The sequence below is a fragment of the Ochotona princeps genome, chromosome 20 (genome assembly GCF_030435755.1).
Source record: "Ochotona princeps isolate mOchPri1 chromosome 20, mOchPri1.hap1, whole genome shotgun sequence".
Taxonomy (NCBI): Eukaryota; Metazoa; Chordata; class Mammalia; order Lagomorpha; family Ochotonidae; genus Ochotona; species Ochotona princeps.
This window is the reverse complement of record NC_080851.1, coordinates 32,144,543-32,170,594: the sequence shown is the minus strand read 5'-3', so window position 1 is coordinate 32,170,594 and position 26,052 is coordinate 32,144,543. Positions and strand designations below refer to the sequence as shown.

At 40.2% G+C, this 26,052-nt stretch overlaps 1 protein-coding gene across 1 annotated transcript; it reads right to left on the bottom strand.

Annotated features, from left to right (window-relative positions):
• Window positions 1-5,337: 5,337 nt before the first annotated feature.
• MACC1 (MET transcriptional regulator MACC1) lies at window positions 5,338-25,823 on the bottom strand. Its single transcript, XM_058678128.1, is given in 6 exon segments — window positions 5,338-5,555; window positions 11,563-11,565; window positions 17,797-17,985; window positions 21,479-23,508; window positions 25,710-25,778; window positions 25,781-25,823. Coding segments are annotated over 6 exon segments (2,544 nt in total). The 3' UTR covers window positions 5,338-5,345.
• Window positions 25,824-26,052: the final 229 nt, after the last annotated feature.

Here is a 26,052-nt window from a genome sequence, read left to right as displayed (position 1 = left end):
GTACATACATTCTAGAACTAAAACATCTTGAAACTAGGATATGAAGCTGGAGTTGCTGGAGCTGCTGGAGCTATATTGTCCCCATGAGGTAAAGCACAGTGACTGGACTGCTTGCCTGAATCCATGAATGAAATCAAGACAACCAAAGGCAAATCACAGATTCGATCACATGCTTCAAGCCTTGAATCCTGCAGAGTCCGAAACTACAGCTTCCAATGGGGAGGGACAATGAATTTCTTGTATTTCTGCCAGTTTGAAATAGGTTTCCTAACACTATGTCCCAGAATTATTGCTAAATGACAATCATAATAGAAAGTCAATGTGTTTGTTTTGAGTAATGTCTTTTTGCAATTTTAAAAATCAGTCTTATGTTGCATTCATCATGGTAAAAAAAAAAGCAAGAGTTAATTTGATCAAAGAAAGAGAAAGAATGGGAGATACATTCTATTTGTTAAAATAGCCAACAGAAACAAAGGAGAGCAAAAGCTGAATGGCCAACACTTAGGCTTCTTTTGTGGTTAAATTCTCCTATCTCACTTTAAGCTTTTCTTGGTTTCCATCATGACATACAAGAACTGGACAAACATTGAGTAATATTTCCTGAGAGTTAAAAAAAGACTTTTTCTTCCTGTCATGTCAGCGTTTCTATTACACTGAAAAGAAGTATGGTGGCTAAATCTGTTATGCTGTATTTACAAGGACAATCTTATCCCAAACTTGGCAATATTAATTTTTGCTTAAAAGATTGAATTGGGTAGAATTCACTTAAGGCCAGTAATTTTTGTCATAACTAGGTGATTGATTTTCCACTTCTGATCATATTGATGAAAGTATAATAAATGGCCCCACACATCGCAATGGTTTAAGTATGGATTTAAATGTTAGCAGTATTAACACCCTTTAAAATTTGTTGCTGGTTATCAGAATAGTCATGATATCTTTAGAAGCAAAAAAAGAAAGAAATGTATGGATTCTCCTGGTCGCCTAAACAGCAATTAGCAAGGAAATGAAAGAAGATGAAGAGGAGGTGTGGAGCCAGTGCTGTGGCACAGTGACCACCATCAGGGGTGTCTATGGGAGTGCTGGTTTAAATCCCAGCTGCTCCACTTCTGATTCAGCCCCCTGTCAATGTGCATGAGAATGCAGTGGGAAATGATCAAGTGTTTGTGCCCCTGCCACTTACATGGGAAATCTGGATGAAGTTTCTGGATTCTCACTTAGGCTTATGCTAGCCCTGGCCCATATGTCCATTTGGGGCATGAATCAGCCAGATGGAAAATTGATTCCTCTCTCTCTCACATTCACTGTGTCTTTGAAATGAGCTAATAAATCTTTTAAAAAGTTGGGATGCCAAATTAATTAAATTAATATCAAATTAATGTCAAAGTGAGGCAGGCCAACTTGTGAATCATTTCTTCAAATGTGAACCTGCACATGCAAGTGAACCAGCAGATGCAAGATATTGCTCTCTCTGTCTCCTCTTCTCTGCTAATCTGTCTTTCCAACAAAATGAATAAATCTTTTAAAGAAATGAAATAGAAAACAACTACAAAACACACAGGCAAGTTCTCAAGTGTCTGCAGTTGACTACCAGACAGTGGGTATGTACAAATTCAAGTTCCCTGAGTAAGTCAGTGGCTTTTGATTTTGTATTATGATCTAATAGATATGCATATAAGAAGCCAATCTCCAAATTTTTTTTCAGGATATTTTGCTCTGAAGAAGGTTGTTGGATTATGCACCAGGTATGACAACACAGGATCTTTGAAACTTCACATTCACTGAACTGTACAGCAGCACAGGAAGGAAAATTCATTATGTGTGAACAAACTAGGGAAAAATCCAATTTAAAAAGACTCTAGTGATATCATTTTCCTATTATTAATTCATTTCTATTATCTCAAATATTTTATAGCCATTATGCATGTAAATTTATTTATTTATTTATATACACGGAATATTTTTCATGTATTTCACATATACAGTTTTAAGAACATAATGATGATTCACTCTTGCTTTTCCTCCTCATGTCTTTTGTGGTAGCAATGTGGTGTCAACATTCAAGTCTTGAAACTTCCAGTTACAGCATTAAATAATTTTGAAGGTATTTTTTCCATCGTATGTTCACTTCACAACCACTAAGCTGTTAACAAGCAGCAATACTTCTCCACCCCAACTACCCAGATTTAGCGGCCTGCTCTTTCCATAAACCTATTTCCTGCTAGTTCAGAACTGCATGCAATGGTTTTTACATTACAGGGCACAGAAGTGCACAGTCTTCATTATTGTCTTGAACAATTATTAACAACACTCTGTTGAGTGAATATTTTTTTTTTTCATTTAAAGGATTTGCAGAGGGAAAAACAGACTCTCTGCCTTACATAGAAAATATAGCTATGATGCAAGTTGGGTACCCCATCCTAAATCATATGCCAGTATATATACAAAAAGCCTGAGAAACTGAAAGTCCAGTCTAAGCTTGCCCCATTTCTGTATTACTGAAAGTTTTAGATTAATGGCTTTTGATGCTTTAATGCTGTCAAGGATGAGATGTTTAAGTGCCTCGTTAACTCTATTGACTTGCTGCCAAATACGAAAGATAGCCCATAGTTATAAAGTTAATCTTCACTGATTATGTAAATCCATTTTAGCAAAAAAAAAAGTAAAATTCAGAGATGTAGAAACTCTTTATAAAGAGAATCAGAATAAATGGATAACAGCAGAATGTTTTAACACGGATTTAAAATTCCCCTTGATAAATTTGTTGTAAATTTTCAGAAAGTCGTTTTGTGTTAATACATGAGTCATTGTTTCATTCTTAAGTTACAGAGACCCTGTATTTCACTCTTTTAAAACTCCTCTTAAAATTTGCAACCACAGTCACATTCCACAATGCAGTACAAACCTAAAGTGATTTATTCACTTTTACTATGCTAATTAGCTAAGAAGATTTCCATCTTCTCAGATCTGGGAGCTTGGAAAAACCCAGTTATTAATTCCTGACAATTCTTTCCCCAAATTTTCTGGTTCACTGACACCAGCAAGACTGCAAGAATGCTCTAAGTATGGGAAGGTCACCTCTGAAAATGACCATGTCCTCAGGTCGCTGCTTGTTTCCTCTCTTCCTGAATTATTTCCAATTAACATAAGTATTTTCCAATGTGTGTGCTCCTTGGTCAAGCTGCATTCGGTTATTCTGATAATAAACAGTGGAAGCCTCTTAGAACCTAATTCACATCACCATCACCCGCGTTCCAAAGGCTCTAAACTGTGGGGAAGGTTTTTACAGGCCCTAAACAGCATCTGCTTTTACTTTTTAGCCAAATGGATATGTTTTATTCAAAAGTTCTAAACAAAACCCATACCCAGCTCACCCACACTCTGAAAGTGTCTTTCCTTTCTGAATTCTAGTGGTTTTAGTTGCCTTCTCATCGCATCTTCGGTTCCACCCTTGCGCTCTTCACCTCTTCCTGGGTCCTTCCAGCCCTTCATCACTGCTCCCCACACTCCTGAGCGCTCTCCTGGGGAGCACTTCCCTGGGACAAGTACCACCTCAGGCTCCCTGGATCTGCACCCAGCTCACTAGTGCTTTCCCAGGGAAAATCCCTGGCCTTTCCAAAATGACTTATACATACACCTCTCTGCTACCATTACAAATGGCATCTTACACATATCTTACCATTTTTTAATTCTCTGCTGCCAATGTCAAGCTCATGCTAGTTTCCTCACTATCCACCTCCAGCATCTATAATGGCCTTGCAGAATAGGTGCACTATCAATCAACTGAATGACAATAGACAATTGACTGACCAAACATACATAGACACACTGATAGGCCAACCAGGGGATGACATGCAGAAGTAAGACCGGACTGTGTGTGAACATTACCCTTCGCGATATTTATTCTGGCTTGTCTTTTTGATAATCCATCTTCCAGGAGTTTTACTTCAGTATACGCATGTACACACATGCAGGTATCTCTGTGCATACACAAAGATATTGGTAATTTTGGATAACATTGCCATGCTTAGAACTGACATTTATCCTGGCAGTTCACATACTTCACATCTCCCCAATTTCTTCTTAATGCAGACCCTGAATTAAGGAATTGAGTTCCTGCCACCAATGTGGGAAACCTGGGTTACAGTTCTGCTCTCTGGCTTCTGTCCTGGTACCGGTCCTGGGTCATTGCAAGCCTCTGGGAAGAAACCAACAGATGGAACTTTCTCTGTCCCTGTTTTGCACGCTCTGCCTCTTCAAGAAATAAGAGTTAAAAAAGAAAAAGATTCTGTACTCAACAGTGACAAAGCAGGTTTGTGGCTTCTCCTGTTATTAGAAATCCCTGAGCTTGGAATAATGAAATATAATGAAATCAAGCATGTTGAGCACTATACACAAAACTAGGATGGAGATTCTCACTCAACGTGCTAAGAACTCCAAATCCAGAGAGAAGTTTAGCGCCCAAGCCATTTTCAGCTACCACTGAGAACAACTGCTCTGGCACCACAACTGCTGACTGTGCATATGATACCTAGGGAACTCAGTGTGTTGGTGAATGGCATGGTTCCGAAGGAGCAGCACAGGTCTTTCAGTGCCCAAACTACTCCATCTGGGTCATTAACTTCACATAATCAGCGGTACAAACAGTTCACCAGGAAGCCCTGTTTCTCGTCTCATGCCCATTGTGGCCAGTATAATGAAATCAAGCATGTTGAGCACCGCACACAAAACAAAGATGTAGATTCTCACTCAACGTGCTAAGAACTTCAAATCGAGAGAGAAGTTCAGCGTCCAAGCCATTTCCCCATGAGTTTCCCTCTATAATCTTACGTGTTTAATAATCTGTTATCTGGTGCAATTTTTTTTTAAAGGATCGGGGGTGGGAACCAGATTTTTCAAACGGGAAATCTTTTTTTCCCTGGATCTCTGTTTAGCCTGGACTTCCTCACTAGTCCACACGGCACCTGGGGGTGAGGCTCACAATAATAGAGATCTGGGAGGGAAAGTGTGTCCCCTGGGACTGACCTCCACGTAAGTCCTTCCTTCTCTGCTCTCCCCACCTGCCTCTGGGTGAAACGCCCATACATCCTAAAAGCATCTGTTTCAGTTGCAATGCTGTAAAGTAGGCTCTTTCTCCTCCTCAAGCACAAGGTAGTCTCATGCTCTCGTGGGAGAGGCACACAGAAGGCATGTCGGATTGCAAAGACCCTCCTTGGATGTCACATTTGGTTGAGCTTTCCCTGTGCAACAAAGGTTTTCAAACATGCTTTTCCAAGATTCCTTCTCTCGTACTCCCAGCCAACACACACACACACACACACACACACACACACACCCCTTCATTTCTATGTTTCCTCAAACATGGAGAACGCATTGGCCCTCAGGACTTCTAAAGAATGGACTAATATTAAGGCTCCAGTGAGGTCTCTCCACTGTTTGGTCACGGGGTGTTTCATTCCGTCCAAAGCTGCCTGGAGCTCTTGCAGTGCGTCTCTGTAGCTGGTTCCATAGTGAGCGCTCCAAGTGCAGAGAAAATCATAGGCAGGCTTCCACATCTGCAGAGAGAGCAGGAGACCGGGGGAGTGCGCAAGATCAACAGAAGGGCAAGTGCTTAACGACAAAGGAAAAAGGCAGATTATCCAAACCGCTAAGGTGAAGAAATAAAACAAAATTGGAATACCAATTATGCACAGATGGAATAGGAAAGAAGTCTGATACTCATCAGTTTCCTGCCATATTTCTATTCTCAATTAGAGTTTTTAAATTTATGATTACATATAGGATCCTTAATCTTCTATGCCATCTGCTTTGTATTTCTCATGGTCTTGATATGAATATAAAATCCCCTGCATGAGATTTAATGATCACAAATATCAAAGAAATACACTTACCGTTCCCCAAGGTGTCCTTAAGCTTAAATAATTGCTTTCCTATGATATATACCTTTGGTGAAGTTTATAATACACATATTGTAATAAGGAGTTAGATTGTATTATTTTGCACTTCTAAGTCATTTCCCTCAAACAAGGAAAAAAAATAGCCTGATGATCAATTTAAAATGAAGGCAGAAACAGAGATGCCTAATTCAAAAAATTACTTTGATAAGACATTTTTGACCAAAAGAAATCAATATTCAATGATTTTTCATTTGCATTCCCTAAGCACCTATCTATGCCAATGACATCACTGTTTCCATAGAAATAAATGTACGTCAAAAGAGAACTTCACAACCGTGTATGTAATGGTAACCAAGGAAACCAGGCTCAGCAAGAATAGAGACACAGACCAACTCAAACAAATGATAGCACACACACGAGAGAGAGAGAGAGAGAGAGAGAGAGCACTTAAAATGAAATGCTCTGCAGAAAAACAATAGAATAAACCATGCACTTATAACTGGAATAGCTGTAATATAAACTTTATTACTCACTACTTATCTGGGCTACCTGAACGATTCAGCTGTGATTCTATTACTTCAGAAACATAAAATCACAGATGCTGAGCTATTAGCAGAATTAACAGAACTGCCCACTACATGCTACCCTAGCAGTAACACTACATGAAGTATGGTCTTGCACTATAAATTTTCCCCGTATCTAAAAGCTCTTCACTCAGCCTACAATTGCAATAAAGAGAGATAAAGACTACATAAGTCATTATATCATGCTTTGATTCTATCCACATAAGAGGTTCAATGATCCTTTGGGGCCATTTGTCCAGATAGGCACTCCTAGGGTGTTGTGAACACGCACATCCTCACCTCTGTTTACAAGGCTGAATTCTGAAAGCTAGAGATGGAAAGATATTCACATTACATCATATCAAGGTCTAGGATGCCACAACAGAAGTCATTTTTTTAAAGATCTATTTATTTTTATTGGAAAGTCAGATATACAGAGAAGAGGAGAGACAGAGAGGAAGATCTTCTGTCGTTGCTCTAGCTGAAATGCCAGGAACTGAGCCAATCCAAAGTCAGGAGCCAGGGTCCTCTTCCAGGTCTCCCACATGCGTGCAGGGTCCCAAGGCTTTGGGCCATCCTTGACAGATTTCCCAGGCTACAGACAGGGAGCTGGATGGGAAGCGGGACTGCTTAGAATAGATACCCATAATGGATTCCAGCGTGGCTCAAAGCGGCTCCTAGGCTATCATGCTGGGCCCCGTTTCTGGTTTTTATACATAAACTTGATCCTTACTAGGATGGATAAAGACTTTCACCTATTATTGATAGAATGTCAATGAGGTGTCCTCCCCGGAAGCCCAGCCTCCCAAGTACAGGTCATCCCTCTTAGCTCTGCAATGGAAGGTGAGTAGAGACACTAAATAGAACCTTCCTGTCAGGCTGCATCTTGACTGTCACTGCCCAGGTGCAAAGATGCGTTAAATACATTTTGTTCTGTGGCAGGTGGAGGGTTGTGTCCATACTGACTATAGGAGCTCTGAGGCCTGTATTCTGGGCAGTATTCACTGAAGGGTCTCAGTTACCCCCTCAACTAAAAAGTGCATCACTTCTCAGTCTCTCTTGTATTGTTTAAAATAATGCTGTTTACTAATGAATCTGTTTACTAATGAGTAAGAAATGCATTTGGAAATATTTTATAACAAGGAACAATCAAGAACATTTCAGTAGCTAGGGGTTGGCATAGCAGTCGAGGAGCACAGAATACTACAGCAAACCAGGGCCTCTTAAGAGCTACACTTGAGTATCTTTGTGGTTCTCTACTCTGCAGGCCCATGAGTCTCTACTGTTGGAAACAGCCAACATGCCCCATTCCTCCGATTCTGGTGGGTGGAAAGGCACTGTGTCATCTGTGTAGCTCTGTGAGCTGCTGTGCATGGAAAGCCCTCTGTGGGACACTCCACCAATGAAGCAGCTTCTCCATGTTGCCAGTGGCAAGAACTATGCCCAAGTGATGCAGAAATTAGGAACTGCAGATAAATTAGGATACAGCATATCAGGCATTGAGGCTGAGTACCACTCAGACATTGCCCCATCCCCATTTTACCACCTGTACTAATAAGAGAACAGTGCAGCCATATCTTGCAGTTCAGAGAAGTCTGTCCACATTGCTGAGCCATGGATCCTAGGAAGGCCTTGGAATGCATGAAGACACGCCCCAGCAGTCCTGGGACTCAGTCAACATGCAAGGAAGATATTGTCTCCCTAACTCTTTAGAGATTCTCTGGGGTCTACATCATCATCTGATGTACCCCGCTGCCACCCAAGGTACTAAGTAGCAGGAGCAGAGCACAGACTTGGATCCAGGCTCACAGGTCCAGGATGCTGATGTTCCAAGCTATGTCTTAATCAGTCAGCCAAATGCCACCTGAGCGAATGCCACATGGGAAGTCTGAGGCAAACACACAGACAATGCCTTTGTGCACTTCACATCAGAGTGAGAAGAAATTGTACTGCTGACTGAGGGGCATGTTGGTGTAATGTAAAGAAAGATCGGTTTGGTTGTGACAGTCTTATGTCCCCATCTGAGAGCCACTGCCTAGTAGAGGCATGCACTTAAGTAAACTCATCCAATTATGAATAATACTTTCTCAGTCTTGAATTCTCAACAGACACTTCATAAAGTGTCTGGATAATAGTTTGCATGAATTTTTTTTTTTTAATTAAGAAGTGGCTGCTTTTGGGTGAGCACAGGAGGCTAGTTTGTTACTTTGTTTACTTTCATTGGCGGGGCAGAGATAGACCGACAGACAAAGCAAGCTTCCATGTACTGCTTCACTCCACAGATGCCCACAGAGTCAGGCTGATGCTGGGCTAAATGCTTGCCCCAAAGGAGGCTAGCTTCACTAGGTCTGAGTTCATGGAGGTAAGAGTATTGATAAGAGTTTAGGGTGAAGAAACAAACTCAAGGGAAGTTAAGGATTTAACATCAGTCATGCCATATGATGATAAATAGCATATGAATAGAGAAAACTGTGAAGGAGGAGAGTAAAGCAAAGAAAAACACATTCCTCACATAGACCTTTATAAAAAGGGGGGAGGGCAAGGATAGGATGCTGAAGAAAGGGAAGAGTGAAGAAGGGAAGAGTGAAGATAAGCAGAATGAAGAAAGGGAAGCCATGTGCTGTGTGCTGCCCAAACCAAGTTCTGATAACATCCCAAAAATAAATAAATAGAAAGACATCCAGTGGCTTGCGGGGCATAGCTCACTCGAGCCCAGAGCTGCTGTTCATCCATACCTCAGGCACAGTTACATCACACTGAGTTTAAAATCAGCCTTTTTGGGGTCATCTACTTTTTAAAACTTAGCAATGGCTATGAATTAGAGATGTTTCTCCCTTAGAGAGATGATTAATAAACATAGATCAGTAAACCAAGAGATTCTTCTTCTGTTACCTTCCCCATTGTCTGTCATACCAAGTGATGTGGAGATATGAACCATCATGTAGAAAAGTCAGAATTCTGCAGTTAGTAAGCATTTATTAATCTTGGAGAAGGCAGATTTAAGAGAGTACAGAAGAGCATAAGACAGGTATGAGGAGATGCTGAGGAAGCAGACAAATGGGGCATATCTGGAACTTTGAGAGAAAAAATAGAGACAACAGCAATCAGACACAGAAGTATGATCAATAAAAAAAATCTGTAAAAAGTAGTATTTCACAATGGTAAACGAAGTTTTGCTTGAATCCTATCTTTTTCAGATAGAGAATAAAGTATTCTTGAGGCTCAAACAGAAGGGATATATAAAAAGCCAAGAAAAAACAATAATAAAGGCTTTGCTTCCTGTAGGCAGGAGCATAAACACAGAGGGATGTTCAAATCATTATGGACTCAAGGTGCCTGATGTGGGAAACCAGTATCAAGAGAAACTGACAAAGAATAGAAGCAAATGCACATGCCAATAGTTCTGTGTTTGATATACACTGATACAATACTGAATTTCAGGAACTGCTTTCCTCAGTGTGATCTAGAGTTTGATCAGTTCTTCTTTAAATATTTGACAGTTGGATTCCAGTCTTAGAATCCTTACATGTTTCTATCATCAGTATGTCTTATGATCTTGTTTCATTCTAGTTTTCTTACTGTACCAATATATGTTATCAAAAACACAGGCACAAAGAGGGTAGCTCACATGTTTTAATAAACTACAATTCCCATGAAATGATGTGCTCATATATATATGTATATATATACTCAATGGGGTCACAAAGGAGTGTATATTTTGTAATTCATTTAAGAGAGAATGAAGTCATTTTCTCTGGAAATATTTACAGGAATAAAATGGGCACAATGAGTAATTTTCTGTCTGGAGTGATCTAACTTAAATCCTACAAAAGCTTAATTGCTAGCTGCCAAGATCTCCTCCAAGTGTGTGTTATCTATGATCAATCTGGTGTTTCTAAAATTAGTTCAACTATTTATGCCCTACGTAGTGACTCAAGGCAGATAGTCAGAAGCTATGTGCGTAAGCCTGGACAATCGAGAGGGAAGCATATTCCTGACGGTTTCCCAAATTATTCTTCTCCACGAAACACGTTCTCTGAGCCTTTACCACAAATGATTGATGTGGAGGCTGCCTATTTCCACACTGTTCTTAATTTTTTATGTTAACTTTATGTATTACAAGTTCATCCCTGAATGGAAATCATGAAACTGATTAGAAAACAAAAATAGGACTATTGATTTCTCATCCATGTGCTTTGATCTCAGCAAGAGAATTTGGAAATATTTAATCAAGATGAACCATTCTCCCAGGTTCCAGCATTTGTGTGGAAGGACTATGTCTTTTCCTTGCGTTATCTTCTCTTTAAGAGGACCAACTAAACGTAAGGAGCAATGAAAAATACAGGAAGTAGAATGCCAAAGAAAATGGAATAGGAACACTGACAAAAAGCAAAGTTTTCTAAATGTAGAGTGCTTATTTCCAGGTGCCAACAACATTCATCAGATAATGTACTAGATAATGAAATGCAGCATGAATAAAAGCAATTTAGATTTGAGCACAGCATTGTTTCTTTTTTAAGTTCATAAAATATGAATAGCAAAAAAAATGTAATTAATCTTAAGTAACTTTGGATAATTACATTTTGCCACATTAAAGGATTAATAACCCACCTACATGTCTCATAAAATTATAGGAACAGCATTTCGTTGTAAGCACCATTAGCTGAAGAAGTATTAAGGCAAGTTTGCCTTGTTACTGATTCTTACATGTGCACTACCTTCAGGACGTCATTTACAGCATATGGTAGATTTTAAACAATCAGTAATGGATAAGTACACAACTTTTGTTTGAAATAAGGTTGCCACTATCTTCCAAAAAGAAAAGAGACCAATATATAGGGTGTGAGTGGGGGGTGAGATCCTATTTTCTCAGAAGGGAAATTGTGCTTGGTTGAAAATATGACATGAGGTACTGTTGGAAAGAAAAATCCGCTTGGGCACAGCCAGCTAAGTTTGCTGTGAGGACAGCCACTTGGAACTACAGGAATTAAGTATGGACCAGAGGAAGAAAAAGGACACTCTCCTTGCTCATCAGTCTGCTCAGAACATCTAACACCCCAGAGATACATGTGGGTCAATACATTCTTACAATTCTTCCTCACCATCTCACCATCACCAACATCACCCTCATTTCCAGAGGAGAAGACATCTCAACATCTCACATGAAAGAAACTGGGTTCCTCCAACCCATTAAAGTGAAGAGACAGGATTTAGAAGCATTCAACTTGTCTTTTATCTTCTACTCTCGATTTGCCAGCTCCAACATCTTGGGTTGTCCTATAAATTTTTTTCTGAGCTCTTGTTTTCCCCTTCTGACAAATGATGGGGGTGAGAAGTAGACCCAAATGCATAGAAACATTGCTCTGTATACAAGTTACAGATCTAAAATTTTCTGGCATGTACTAGGTGTCCAATTAATGATTAATACATGGGAATACAATGCATTACTGCCCACCCATTCAGGAAATTTACTGTGACTTTTTTTCAGGATTTTTTTTCACATCCTTAAAAAAATGGAGTCTCTTTTTGAAGTTAAAGATTGCAACAACTATAACATTGTACAAAATAGACTAAGGGAATCTAAATATCAGTGTAATATCTTTAGTTTCAACAGTGAAGATTTTAGAAATTATGCCACATACTTTACAGCTAGTAGATGATATTCCATCAGATCATCCTCCTTCAGAATTTAATAAATCTATTTCTCACTGTGAATAGAAGTGAACAAAAGATTTAAGTACCAAGGTAGAACTGAGCCAGGCCACAATACAGAAAAGAACAATTCATATCCCTGTAAGCAGAATCCAAGATTTGCCAAAAAATCACAACAGGCCATGTTCTCTCTTTTCCAAGACAAAATTTGCTAAGCCCATAAAGGGAACCTGACTAGTCAGGACTTGTGCTTTTCCATGTGTTACTGTGCAGCCAGCCTCTCTTGAGAGAAGGCTGGAAATTAGACTTTTCCTTTCTCTGCATCCTTTCTCCAGCCACCCTCAGCCTTGTTATTGAAAGGTGATTGCATTTTCTAAATTCCTCAATCATATCCGGTTGCCAGTTCCCGTCTTCCTCTTTCTGCTCTTCACAGCATGGACACATTGCTCTTGTTCCACAAACTTCTGAATTCCAGTTCATTAATATGATCCGATTTGGTTCTCTCAAAAGCTGACGAGTAAATAATCTGTCCCCTTACATGTATGTGTGTATATATGTATACATGTACATATATTCACATATATTTATATACATGCACACATGCATACATAAAGGTATTTCCAGGAAAATTAAGTGGGGCAGGCATTTGGCACAGTGGTTAAATTTCTATTTGCAATACCTGCATTCCCAAATCAGACTGTCCAGGTTTGAGTTCTGGCTCCACTCTTGATTCCAGCTTCCTGCCAAGGTAGCAGCAATGGGCCAGGTGGCTGGCTCCCTCCTGCCCAGATGGCAGACCTGGATGGAGTTCCTGGCTCTTAGATGAGCTGGACCCAGACCTCGTCAACATGAGACTTTGCGAGCTGAATCAGCAAATACAATATTCTCTCTTCTTACTTCTCTTTGTCATTCTGTTTCTGTCTCTCTTTGTCTCTCAAACAAGAGAAACAAAATCTAGAAAAGTTAAATAACTCACTCAAGTGAGGCTAGGGCCAAAAATGACAGAACCGGAACAGAATCCAAGCCAAAGGGTTTAGTCTCCATGCTCTGACATTCAAGACTCTCTCTCTCAACGATCCCAACATAGACACCTAGCCACTCCTCCCATAATTACAAGGTGAATTCCCTTTTAGCTCAAGCCCTCCTTTCAATGATCTATATGAGTATTGGCATTCAGAAGCACTTAAATCCATTTCCAATCCTTTCAGTTAATCACATGCTACTTTGTCATGTCTCTTGACTGCACCTGCCTACGTTTTTAGTGACTCAGTTCTGAAAAAGGGTACCATCAGTATGGCATGGGGATTTGGACTGGGTGTAAAACAAACTGGACTATATACATTATACAACTGTATGTATTCACCCTCAGTTTGCACATTTGTAAAAAGAGAGTGGTTTTAATGCCTTCGTCCAAAAATGTGTCAAGATAAATGAGATATTACAGAGAAAATGCTCATCATGTTTAGTGAACACTTAACAATAAATTTCAATTATTATCAGTTCTTATCTCTAATTACAAACTTCTTGAAAGCATAAAAATTCAAATGTTAACAAATAATTCTGATTCCCCAAGCCAAAGTAAAACTTGGCTTTCTCGTCAAGGGAAAAAAAAATCCACTTGAATTTCCTTCTGTTTGTTTTGTGCTGAAAACAGATCCAGAAAATCTAAGGGCATCTTGGAACAAAATACTGAAGCCACGAACACAAAGGAAAGATATTAAACAAGTGAGAAAAATTCTAGAATTCTCTGTAAATAAATAAAATTGGCTGTGTGAAGATCAACTATTTTTTTAATTTTAAATCTAAACTTGCATCAGATCACAAGAAGAAGCAAAAATTGTGTCGAGAAGATACAACAGACAATGAAATCTGCATTAACTGCATGATGACTTCACGAAAAGATTGGGGTAGCCTTTTGCCCTAGAAGATTCACATCTCACCTGAGTACCTAGATTCAGAGACCAACTCTAGCTCCTGACTATGGCTTTCCGCAAACGCAGTCCCTGGAAGGCAGTGTTGGAGGCTCAAGTAATTGGGTAGTGCCACCCACATGGGAGACCTAGATTAAATCCTTGGCTTCTAGCTTTGGCTTTGGCCTAACCGTTCCGGCTGCTGCTGTGGACATTTGGAGAGTGAACCAGCAGGGGGGAGTAATCTTTTGCCAGCTGCCTTTCTATCAGTGTGTCTCTCCACCTGTGAAATGAATACAACTTTTAAAAAGACTTAAAATTCACTTTTTCTTTTATAACTGTACAGTTGAGTGGATTCAGAGATGAGTGGATTCACTGTTGTCTCATGTGATGTCCCTGGGGAGCATGGCTACTATTGGCAGGTCAGATAAAAAAAAACTAGCCTCAACAGACTGCCAGGTCTCTGTGTTAAGGCAGAGAGCCCGGTGCATGAGACATTCTTCAAAAGCAATGAGCACTTAATGTCTTTGGGGAACAAGAGTCTCAATGAGTAAGACGGAAAGACCAAAGTACTGCCATTAGGCAGAAGATGGGTGGAGACAGAAGGAAAGGAATTTCTACCATACAAGGATATGAGCCTCAGAAGGCCACGTGAAGAGTGCTAGCTCAGGCTTGTGACTACCTTAGCCCTGAAATTTCCAGCACGTTCTATACTAACACCCTACTTGAAAACAATGAGCTAAATTTCCAATATTTTGCTGATTTTAATTTTGAAGTTAAAATCTGTATAAACATTTTCAGAAAAACTCGAAGAATGTTTACTATCTTTCACAGAAAGAAAAGTTTGCATAGCCTGCGTGTGTTCTTTTTTCAAAATATACTTGAAGGAAAGTATAATTTGCTTATTATCTGACCCAGACCTGACTGTCTTGGTTTTATGCAGGATACCATTAGAAACACTGAGAAATACATAAAAATTTATTTCGCAGAGATGATCTCTTTCAAAAAGCAGCATTCTCAGAAGTGTCCTAAGTGAGACTTTCTTTCTCACTTGAGGAAAGAGTAAGAAAGCATCAAAAGCATTTAAGAAAACTAAGCTGTCCTATTGATTTTCTTCATTCCTTAATCAACTTCAGGCATGACAAAGATTTCTGAACCACTCTGTCTTGCCGTTACTTAGGTTGGAAAGAGGACAAAGAAAAATCACAGGAGTTTAAATGACCCCAACCCTAAGCATGCCCCAGTTTCTGCAGCCTGGCCAATCTTGGATTTGACTTGGTGGACAGAATATAATTGTTGAATGACATAGACCCACGGAGTCAGAGGTCTGTGTTCTAGACTTGGCCCATGACTTACCTGTAGGGAAACTGCTCAACATGTCCACATCTTAGACATGTGTGCCCTGAGAGCTTTTGTGGCAACAAAGTAAGTTCATGTTTAGAATACTCCAGGCATAGTGCCTGGGACGAAGATAATGTCTGGGATGGGATAAAGTAGAAGATAGACAAAGTGAAAGAAGTTGAAAAGGAGGAAAAATAGGTGGCAGAGCTTTCCCCAAAGCACTGGCATAGGATGCCCCTAAGAAAGAGACACACAACAAACAAAACACGCAACAGCACAGCAGCCGCTGGGCTCAGTATCTCCATGTCCCAGTGCCAATAAATAAATAAACAAGTACCTTCCTCTCTCAGCAACTCACCCAAAACTATCCTCAGTGTGCTGCGGAGCCAACAACTGGATTTGTTAACTAGTCACATTTAAGAAGCTTCTGGTTCCAAAAGGAACTTGTACAGCCTTGGGCTTATCTGCAGGGGAATATGAAATAGTATGTGCTGCCCCTTTAAACGGCCTCACAGGTAAAGATTCCTATAGCTTATCTAAAATGGTCATAAGCTGACAGCCTGGAGGCTTTGTGAAGGTGATGTAGGGGGAGAAGCATAAAAATTCATTGAAAAGGCAAAGTGACAGAGTTGATGAACTTGCCCTGCTGTTAGTTCACTGCCTGATTTGCTGCAACATCCACAGCTGGGTCAGGCTGAAGCCAGGAGACTGGAACTTCCTTCTGGTCTCCCACACGGTTGTTTCAGAACTCTCATCTGCTGTTCTCCCAGGCCCGTGAGCAGGAAGCTGGATCAGAAGCAGAGCAGCCAGGACTGTGCTGTGGAATACCTGCATCAGGCCTGTGTCAGACGCGTCAGTTTCATGCGCTGATTCAGCCCTCCGACCATGGATGTTTGGAAGTCTTTAATAGCATAGATTACAGCGAAGAGTGGTCGGAATAACCACAGTCTATTGAGGCCTAGCTCTAGGAAGAGAATCTAGGGATTTTCCTTTCTGTCTCTTAGTCTTCACTAACCACAGGCAGAGACTTCTTCATTTATGACTGGGGCTGTCCTAAAGTAAACATTGGGAAATCACGCTCTGGCTTGGCCTCCGTCAAGCTGTGGGTGGAAGACAAAAACCGTAAACAATCACAACTAGAGAGAAGCCAGATGCTTAAAGGCTGATTGAATAAACAACTCTTCATAACTCCAAAAGAAACTTTACGGAAAAAGCACCAGGAAGACAGATGGAAGAAAACCTTGGTTCAGTTAGACAGCTTTTCCATCAACTAATGGAAAGGCAGGACTCGGAGCAGCACCTCCCTCATAACGGTGCTTTTCCCCTTCCAAAGGCTACAGTGTCCTACCACCGTGTGCTGGAAGCTGACATGCGCTCCTCCTCAGGCAGTGATGTTCATGGAGATGCACATGGTCTACAACATGGTCCATCCCCAGGGTCTGGCTGCTCCTGACTGCTGCTTGTTGCAGGCAGAGGCCACTGGGACCTGGGAGCCAGGGAGCTGATGCTCTCAGTGAACCTGCACCTGCTGGAGTTTCACCTGTCTGCCTGTCACCCCATCCTTTCCAGGAAAGTGCTTTGTCCTGGAGGCCCAGGGTAGAATAGAGACTTCAAAATGAAATAAATTTCTCAAATATTTAAAACCTAAATCTGTGCCCCATGTGCTGTCAGCCACTGGGAAGACCAGCATGGAATTCCAGGCTTCTGGTTTCAGCCTGGAACAGTCCAAGTCCTCATGGGCATGTTGAAAGTGAACCAGCAGAGAGTAGATCTCTTTCATTCTCTGTCTCTCTGACATTCAAATAGCAAACCCATGTGAATATTTAAATCCCAAAATCTCTTGTTAACGGGTTCATGTTACAGGTTGATGGATAAGGGCAAAAGCTGATGGTAGGGCGATTGGGAAAGGCCGAGGTGGTGCCCATAACTGAACCACTGTGTTGTTTTCCTTTCCAGGAGTTGCACATGGGCAACAGGGAGGGTTGTATTCCCCATTTTTCGGCCTCATGGTTCACCTCTAATCTCTCCAGGGGATCTGCCTTTATCTTGGACTGTGGACCTTCAAAACTGTAACACAAAGTAAACCTTTTTCCTCTTGAGTTTTTTAATCAACGTTACACTGCGAAGGACTCCATTGCATCTGCTCTGTTCTGGATTCTTGTGTCTTTCTTCCTGAGTTGCTTCTACTTCTTTACAAAAGCCACCTGTTTCAGGTTTCAAGTTCCTATAGGCCTACCCCCTTACTGCCATGACATAGGCTGATACAGGTGTCTCTTCAAGGCTGCTAAGAGAGATGGATATGTAACTGAGAGAGTTGGCATTGGTTACAGGGATGCTGACTTAAGTTACAGAGTTTTGGGTACAGTCTTCCAATTAAACCTTGGTGTGATTTGGGCTACAGTTTTCTATTAGTGAATCTGACCAAATTCTTACCTCCACAGACACATCTGCCGCTTTCCCACGATGAGGAATCTGAAAGGCCTCGCCTTGTCGCTTTGTGAGTCGTGTTAACTTTTCAGCCAGTTCCCTCCAAGCTTTTCCGAGCTTGACAGCTGATGTCAGAAGGACAGCCTCCTGGGTCAGATGTATCACTAACCCTTGACAATCCATCTTCAACAGAGCCTGTCACAACAAATATGGGTCACATTAAAAGCAGTCCTATAGTCTTTGTCCTATAAATTAACTTCTTTTTTTTTTCACAACATTTACTGGAAGTCAAAATTCATCTGTTTCACATCACACATTAACTGTTTTTTTTTTAATTTTAAAAATGTGTGCCTATTTTTATCTGAAAGGCTGAGTGATAACAGAAGGAGAGGTGGAGAAAGAAACCTCGCATCTGTGGGTTCACTCCCCGGTTTTGCACAGTAGAACAGATGGAATCCAGGAGTCAGGAACTCTAATAGGGTGTCCCGTGTGGGTGGTAGACATTGAAGTCCTGGAGTCATCTTCCACTGCCTTCTCAGGTGCAAAATGAGAAACTGAATTGGAAGAAGAGCAGCAGGACCTGAGGGACTGCTCTGACACAGGATGCTGGGGTTGCAGAGAGCCATTAACTCACTGTGCCACAACGCCGGCCCCCAACCGAGTTTTCTAAAACTCAAAAACTTTTTTTTCACTTTTAAACAAATTCAACCTGCAAAACACATGAACCAGAATTGGAGGATATTTAGAAATACCTCAGTGACGGATTATAAGAACTTGAGTGAACTACGTGACTAACATGTGTCTTACTATCTTTCGTAGTAACAAGGTAGAAGCTGAAATAAACACGTCCAAGGGTACTCCATGATTCTGAGAGTCTACAGCTTAACAACTCAAGGTTGGTAAAAAAATAACTTCTTGTGTGATTAGCAGATCAGCTGCAGGATTTTCCTGAGGAGCAAACACACTGGTAATAGTAAACATTGATTTTTCTCTCCTCCAAACAAAACCTTCCAGAAGCATACCTATTGCAGGAAGGTAAGGCATTCTTGCATCGAGCACAGATATCAAGCTTCATAAAATGAAGAGAAAACTTATGCAACTGCATTAGATATAAACCACAAAATAGTACAGATAGAACAGTATTCTAAAACACTGGTGTTGTGCCTTTATTGGCATTTAAACTTTGTCAAATTTTCAGTCATTCTTGTTTTGACTTAGTAACATTTTTAAGATGTGGTTAAATTAATGCATGTCTCGCTCCTATTCAAGTAAACACTGTCTGTGACAGCCCCTTCATTGTTTCATATCATTTAGAAATTTTATCTACCAATATGAAATAATAAGCAAACCTAAGTAATGAAGTAAGGGAATTGTTAAAGTTCATAAGAAATCACCATTACAAGGACTACACTGATCCACATATCTACAGCATGCACGTGGGGCCTCTGTGAGCAGGAATGCTGAGCTCTAGGCCCAGGTGGGTAGTTTTAGTCAGTTGCAAAGTTATCTGCTCATGGTGGGGTCTGGCTTCTTGCTTCAGTGAAAATGAATTCTGCAGTAGTGGCCACTGTGGTGCAGTGGCGGGAAGCCTGCATTCCACCTGTGATCAACTTCCACCATTCATTTCTGAGCCGGGTCCCTGCTGATGCACGCTCCAGGAGGTACAAGATGATGGTTCAAGTAACTGAGACCTGGAACTCTGTGGGAGACACAGACGGAATTTCTGGATCTGACTTCCAGCTGGCCTGGCCCCAGCTATTGTAATTGGGGAATGAACCAGTAAATTGAAAATTTTCTCCTTTCTCCTTTACTCACTCTCTTCCACTTTCATATAACCTTAATTTTTAAAAAAATTATCTTTACTGGAAAAGCAGATATACAGAGAAGCAGCCACAGAGAGAAAGATCTTCCATCTGCTGGTTCACTTCCCCAAGTGGCCACAATGGCCAGAGCTGAGTTGATGCAAGCCAGGAGCCAGGAGCTTCCTTAGGTCTTCCATATAGGTACAGGATCCCAAGGCTTTGGGCCATTTTTCACTGCTTTCCCAGGCCGCAAGCAGAGAGCTGGAAGGAAAGTAAAGCAGCCAGGACATGAACTGACACCAATATGGGATCCCAGCACATGCAAGCAGGCAATGACTTTAGCCACTAGTGTACCGTGTCTGGCCCACATATAAACTTTAAAAAGAAGAAAAACACACTTGAGTTAATATCTAACTCCACACACTATGTTTATTTAGTGATTTTTAAATGGCTGGGTGGTGATCTCTCCCTTTCTATCCTTTAATCACTAATGAGCATTGCATCAGATATGAAGTGCTTTAGAGAGTGTCAAGAATCAAGAAATGACTGCAGGGGCTTCATGCTGTGGCATATTAGGTTAATCCTCTTACTATGGTGCCAGCATCCCATATGGGCACCAATTCTTCCTGCTAATGGCCTGAAAAAGCAGCAGAGGAAGGTCCAATGATTCGGACTGCTGCACCCACATCGAACACCTGGAGGAGGCTGCTGGCTCCTGGCTTCAGATCAGCCCAGCACCAACATACAGCCATTTGGTAGTGAACCAGTGGATGAAAGATCTCTCTCTTTCTCTTTCCCTGTAACTCTCTTTCCATCTACATTGTTTCTAGGTTCGAACCTGACTAACTAATCTCATTTATTGCCTATCCAATATCAGCCTTCCACAATTATGACGTGCACACATCAGCAACATAGTTTCATCCACATTTTTACAGCCTCTTTCATACACACATGATTGTTTTATTGTTTCGAAATGAAAAGTTTTCACACCCAGTCCCTGATAATAACCAAATGTAGGAGACTAAGAAAATCACCTTCACTTCTATGTGTTACTTTCTCCTACTGGCATGGTGAGGATATTAGCTATCCCTAACCCCACCAAGCTGTTATAACGGATAACTGAGTTAACACATACGGGCTACTCAGCAGAGTGACAAACACACAACAAGCTGTCGCTCTCCTAGGTCCATTCACATTTGGACAGCTTTCAAGAAGCACACTTTCAGTTTGCTCGTATTTATACATAATATTGAATTTCTACCTTAAAGGCAAAGGTGTTCCTTAGATCTTTCCTCTGAGCCTTTCACTGGAGTGAATATTGTGTAGAAAAAAAAATATATATATATATGTATGCATGTTGACTCTAAGAGTTCTATTAAAAAGTGAGGATGAATATGAGACTCGCCAATATCACTATTTGTGTTGTGAGGCACGGCATATGGGAAAAGAAAATTAAACTGCTCAAACAAAAACATTGCTTTTAAACCAACAAAACCTGCTAAAAGCTGGTCTAACCATGGCTAAGTCAGTTTTGCTTAAGTTTACTCTTCTTTATTTTCCCTGAATAACAGCTGGTGGAACAGTGAAGAAAGGTGGAAAAAAGCATTTCTTCAACACTTGGGACTAGCACAGAGGGAACTGTTCATCTTCCTATAAGAGATGGTTCTTGGAGGTCTATTTTCTGAGAAAAACGCATTTGAATTTCAACTCTAACAAACCAATGACATTATCTTGTAGAAAAAGCTTTCTATTTCCTGCAAGATGATATCTGTTTATTTGGGACTGCAGAGTTTTTAAATTTCTTCTCTTGAAGGTTGGATTATAAGTACTGTTAAATAAAACCTTCCCTCAGGTGGATGACTTCACTTCACTTAAGCAACACTCACCACAATGAGTTCATAAAGAAACTTCCGGGTAGGTCTGTGATCATGGCAATCTTCCTTTAACTTCTGCAGGACACAAGCAACCTTTTCTGATTCTTGGTCTGTGTGTATTTGATTGAAATCTTCCAGTGCTTGGTGTGAGTAACCCAGAATTTCAGCTAAAACTTTCCAGTCACACACTTTTTCTGTCACCAAGGTCAATACAACTGAGTAGACATAAGTCAGTTTTTTCAAGGGCAGGGTAATTTGTTCTAGAAGATTCTTGGTTGTAAAGACTGTGTCTGACACAGACATTACTTGTTCCTTTGAAATGACCTTGACGTTTTTGCAATGCACAAGTCCAACCTTACCTCTGAGGACTCCCACATACCATTCTTTCACTTTGGATTGTCCAATGGCTTTTATCTTTCCTTCTCCAAGTAGAGCTATAGTGTCCCCTTTGAAATATTCCAGGAGGTAGTCAATCTTAACTTGTCGTAGCATAGACTTCAGAGTGACTCCATACTTGGTCAAATTCAACTTTCTGTCTTGAAATCTAGGATACTTAATACTCACTGTTGGTAATAAAGCAGCAGACTTGAGTTCCTTCTCATCCTTTAAAGCACCTGAAAGATTTGGGAGTCTTTTAATGTTTGGGGCTGGGTCAGGTGTAGTGATCGTGAATTGGGTAACTTGACTACCATTCAGAGTCTCCACTTGAACATGAAAAACAAACAAGTGCATCTCCCTGGGTTCAACTATAGAAAACAAAAACTGTTCATGAACAACTGCACCCGCTTCCAACTGCTGTTGTTTAATTTCTTTCTTTTCTGCATCCACCTTAACTTTGAAATTAGGATCACATGAAACTGCAGAAATACTTAAATCCTGAGGTTTATCAAGTGAGAATGAATGCTTCCCCCAGAGATGAAACACCACTGGAGATGCGTTTTTACCCTTCTTGATGTCAGAGATTGTAAGCTTTCCAGGCATATACCTGTGTCCACAAACTGTGAAAACAGCAGTGAAACTGGGGTGTATGTATTTGGGGCCATACATTCCAACTGAGGTAGTTTTGTGAATACAATCCCAGATGGTGGCAGCTGAGGATTGGAGAGCTCTAGTTTGAGCTACCACCACAAGATACATCACTGGATTCAAGTTGAGGAGCTTGACTTGGATGGTATCTTTATAAATGTAGCAATTGTCCAAGGCATCAAAAGGACCTTCTTTCGATGAACTTTGCAAGCACACTATTTCTGTCCGGACTTGGCTGAGAGGATCTTTCCTCACTTCAGCCCCAATTCTCATCTCCAGGAGAAGAGATTCCTTTGTGTTAAGGTTACTCAGCGTGATTTCCAGCAGTGGACTAATCGTGCATGAAAGATCATGGTTGAGTCTTGGTGGGGGATCAAGGAAGACTCTGAGAGACACCTCTTGGAAGTCTCCCACAGCGACGTGACCTTGAGGCACATGAACAGTGATGTCTCCTTCAGGCAATTGCACCGATCCTCCTTGGTGGGTTAGTTTGCAAACCAGGGTGGTTTCTGCGACTTGGGTTTGGGCCCACCCAGGACTCTGACTGATGGCATCCAAATCCAAGCAGGAGCGGGCCAGCTGGCGCTGACTTAACCACGCCATTTTATAAGCCTCTCGATCATTCTGGAGCCATTCTAAGTCTTGTGCCAGGATCTGTTGGGAGTTATGTAAACTATGAGGGGCGCATGCTGTGTCATCCAGAATGTCCAGGAGTTCAGAAACACTTTTGGATCTCCCAGATTTCCTTGAGGGAGACTTCCTGAGCAATTGATGAACATCAAGTTCATCGCCAGAGGAATCAAAGGAATTTCCAGTTTCTATTTCTCTAAAAAAGAGAAAGGGATCTTCTTTTAAGATGGAAATATTATCCCTCTTCTGGTTAGTTCTTAGTTGTGCTATGTCGTCCAGAAACGGGTTAGAAGCCGACAGTTTGTTCCAGAATGGATTTGTAGTTTTAGCAGCATTCTTACCAGGAGCCATTGGCCAATCAGGAAGTGCACCTGGATCTTGACATTCTTTGTATTTAAGCACAAACAAAACAGAACAAAGATGAAATGGCATTCTCAGATGTAACAATTAATTTCTCTCATAAATAAAAATTAATGCCTTACTTTTCATTTGCTTTTTAGTCTGTAGTACACTAGCTACTATAAACCTAATGTCTAAATGTGGTCAAGTTTATGTATAATAAAGAAAGAGAAATTATACTACCAGGTTATTTTGTCAACAGTGTCATTTTTTTCCATAGGACATCATAACCATAAATTTAATAAATGTTGAACTTTCCCTAAATTACATCTTTTTCAAATACAGTCTATCATTTTTCCAATTTTAGGTGAAAATCAAACAACAGGACATACTTCTGCCTTTTCTTTTTATTTAACTGCTTTATTTATTTTTGTATTTGCTGGTAATTCAGAAAGAAAGACACAGATGCCCTTCTGCTAGTTCATCCCACCTGCTAATTGATTAAATACCCATAGTGGTGAGGTTGAGACTGGGCCATGACCAGGAGCCAGGAACTTAAATCAAGTCTCCGACATGGGTTGCAGGAATTCAATGACATCATTGTTGCCTCCGACAATTAGCAGGAAGTTAAAGTGAAGACCAGCAGCCCAATTTGGAACTGAGGTACTCCAAAATGGGAATCAAGCCTGCTAACCAGTGCCTTAATTGTTCATCCAAATGCCCACCCACACTCTTTCAGTAAGAATACATTTAAAGGGCCCGGCGGCGTGGCCTAGCAGCCAAAGTCCTCACCTTGAAAGCCCCGGGATCCCATATGGGCGCCGGTTCTAATCCCGGCAGCTCCACTTCCCATCCAGCTCCCTGCTTGAGGCCTGGGAAAGCAGTCGAGGACGGCCCAATGCTTTGGGACCCTGCACCCACGTGGGAGACCCAGAAGAGGTTCCAGGTTCCCAGCTTCGGATCAGCGCATTGCGGCTCACTTGGGGAGTGAATCATCGGATGGAAGATCTTCCTGTCTGTCTCTCCTCCTCTGTGTATATCTGGCTGTAATAAAATGAATAAATCTTTAAAAAAAAGAATACATTTAAGACATTGACTTGAAAATGATTCAGGAGAGACTTCAATTAGTACTTAGATTGGGTTTCATTTTTGCAAAAGTAGATTGCTGAATAGAACACTTAAGTCAACAGATTTTTCTAAATATTGAATAGTTTTCCTTGGTATACCTACAGTATTACTTTAGTGCTTTTCTGTTCACATAATAGTCAATTTGTGAAAAAAAATTAAAACATCTAATTAAACAGCTTTAATCACTTTGAAAATCTATGTTATGATTAGTAGATTATTTTCTGAGTCATTTGTATTGGAAATTTTAATAGCATTTTTTTTTACATGAAAAACAAAAATGAACGTTGACTCAATGGATTACTACTGGATTTACTATCTGAATAAAAGATTCCAGTCACTGAGTTTTGCAAGGTTACAAAGGCAAAACAACAATCTTGCCACTAGAAAACCCAACGTTATTCTGGAAACTCACTGCTTTAAGGATTAAGAACATTCAAATTCCCAGCATAATCATTGCTACACAGAGCACAATGTCAAAGTCATTTCTTTATGCTTAAAACAAATCCTACTTGGTTACTTCTGAGTAAACAATAGTAATGAATCTCTAGATCTTTTGAAAAAATGAAAGCTAAATCAAGTTGTTAAAAGTTTCAGAGAAAACAAATTCAAGTGAATTGTTGCACCTTTATGTTTGATACTTGGGAAATCATCACCTTGATTAACATGAGTTTAAAGTAAGTTTTATTAAAAATTAAAACACACATTGTGAATAAAAGTGTAATTTTGTTCAATCCACACTTCTCTTCAGTTCACCTTGTCCAAATGCTCTTAACAAATTTCTTCTTCTAGAAGGATGTGAGGATAAGTTCTATTTTTTATACCTCATGAAGATTTTTTAGGTCATTCCAATTTCCAGAACTCTATTGTCCCCCAAAATTTTTACATTTACTACATATGCCACTCATTTATTAGTGAACTTTTCTCTCTTTATATTATGTATTATATTTAGCTGTTAATTTATTTTGTGCCTAAATTTTAAAATATAGTAAATATTTCCATGATAATGCTGTAATTTCCAAATTTTTTACCCCCTTTGCACTCTTTAGAGGTAGATTTTTAATACTTACTGGTGATGGATTTACTAATATGGAAAAATTATAATAGTTACAAACTATAATACCTGTAATAGTACAACTTTTTGAGAACTTCGGAGCTTCCATGTCAGCCAATTTTCTTTCTAATCTACTCTTGCAATCTCTCTTGTCCAAAAATGGGTTCTTTCACCGATTAACATTTTCCACCTACAAATCAAATAGATAAATATAATTTTGCAACTTACATGTGCAGCTCTAGACACTGATTTCTCAAAAACATAAACCTTAATGAACCTTAAAATATTTAATATGCTCAGTCTCATTGATAATTAGGGAAATGCATAATGAAACCTATGGAACAAAATGACATTTCACAGAATTTGCAAAAATACTCCATACTCTTAGTGGAGTTGTCCATGGGTACAACCA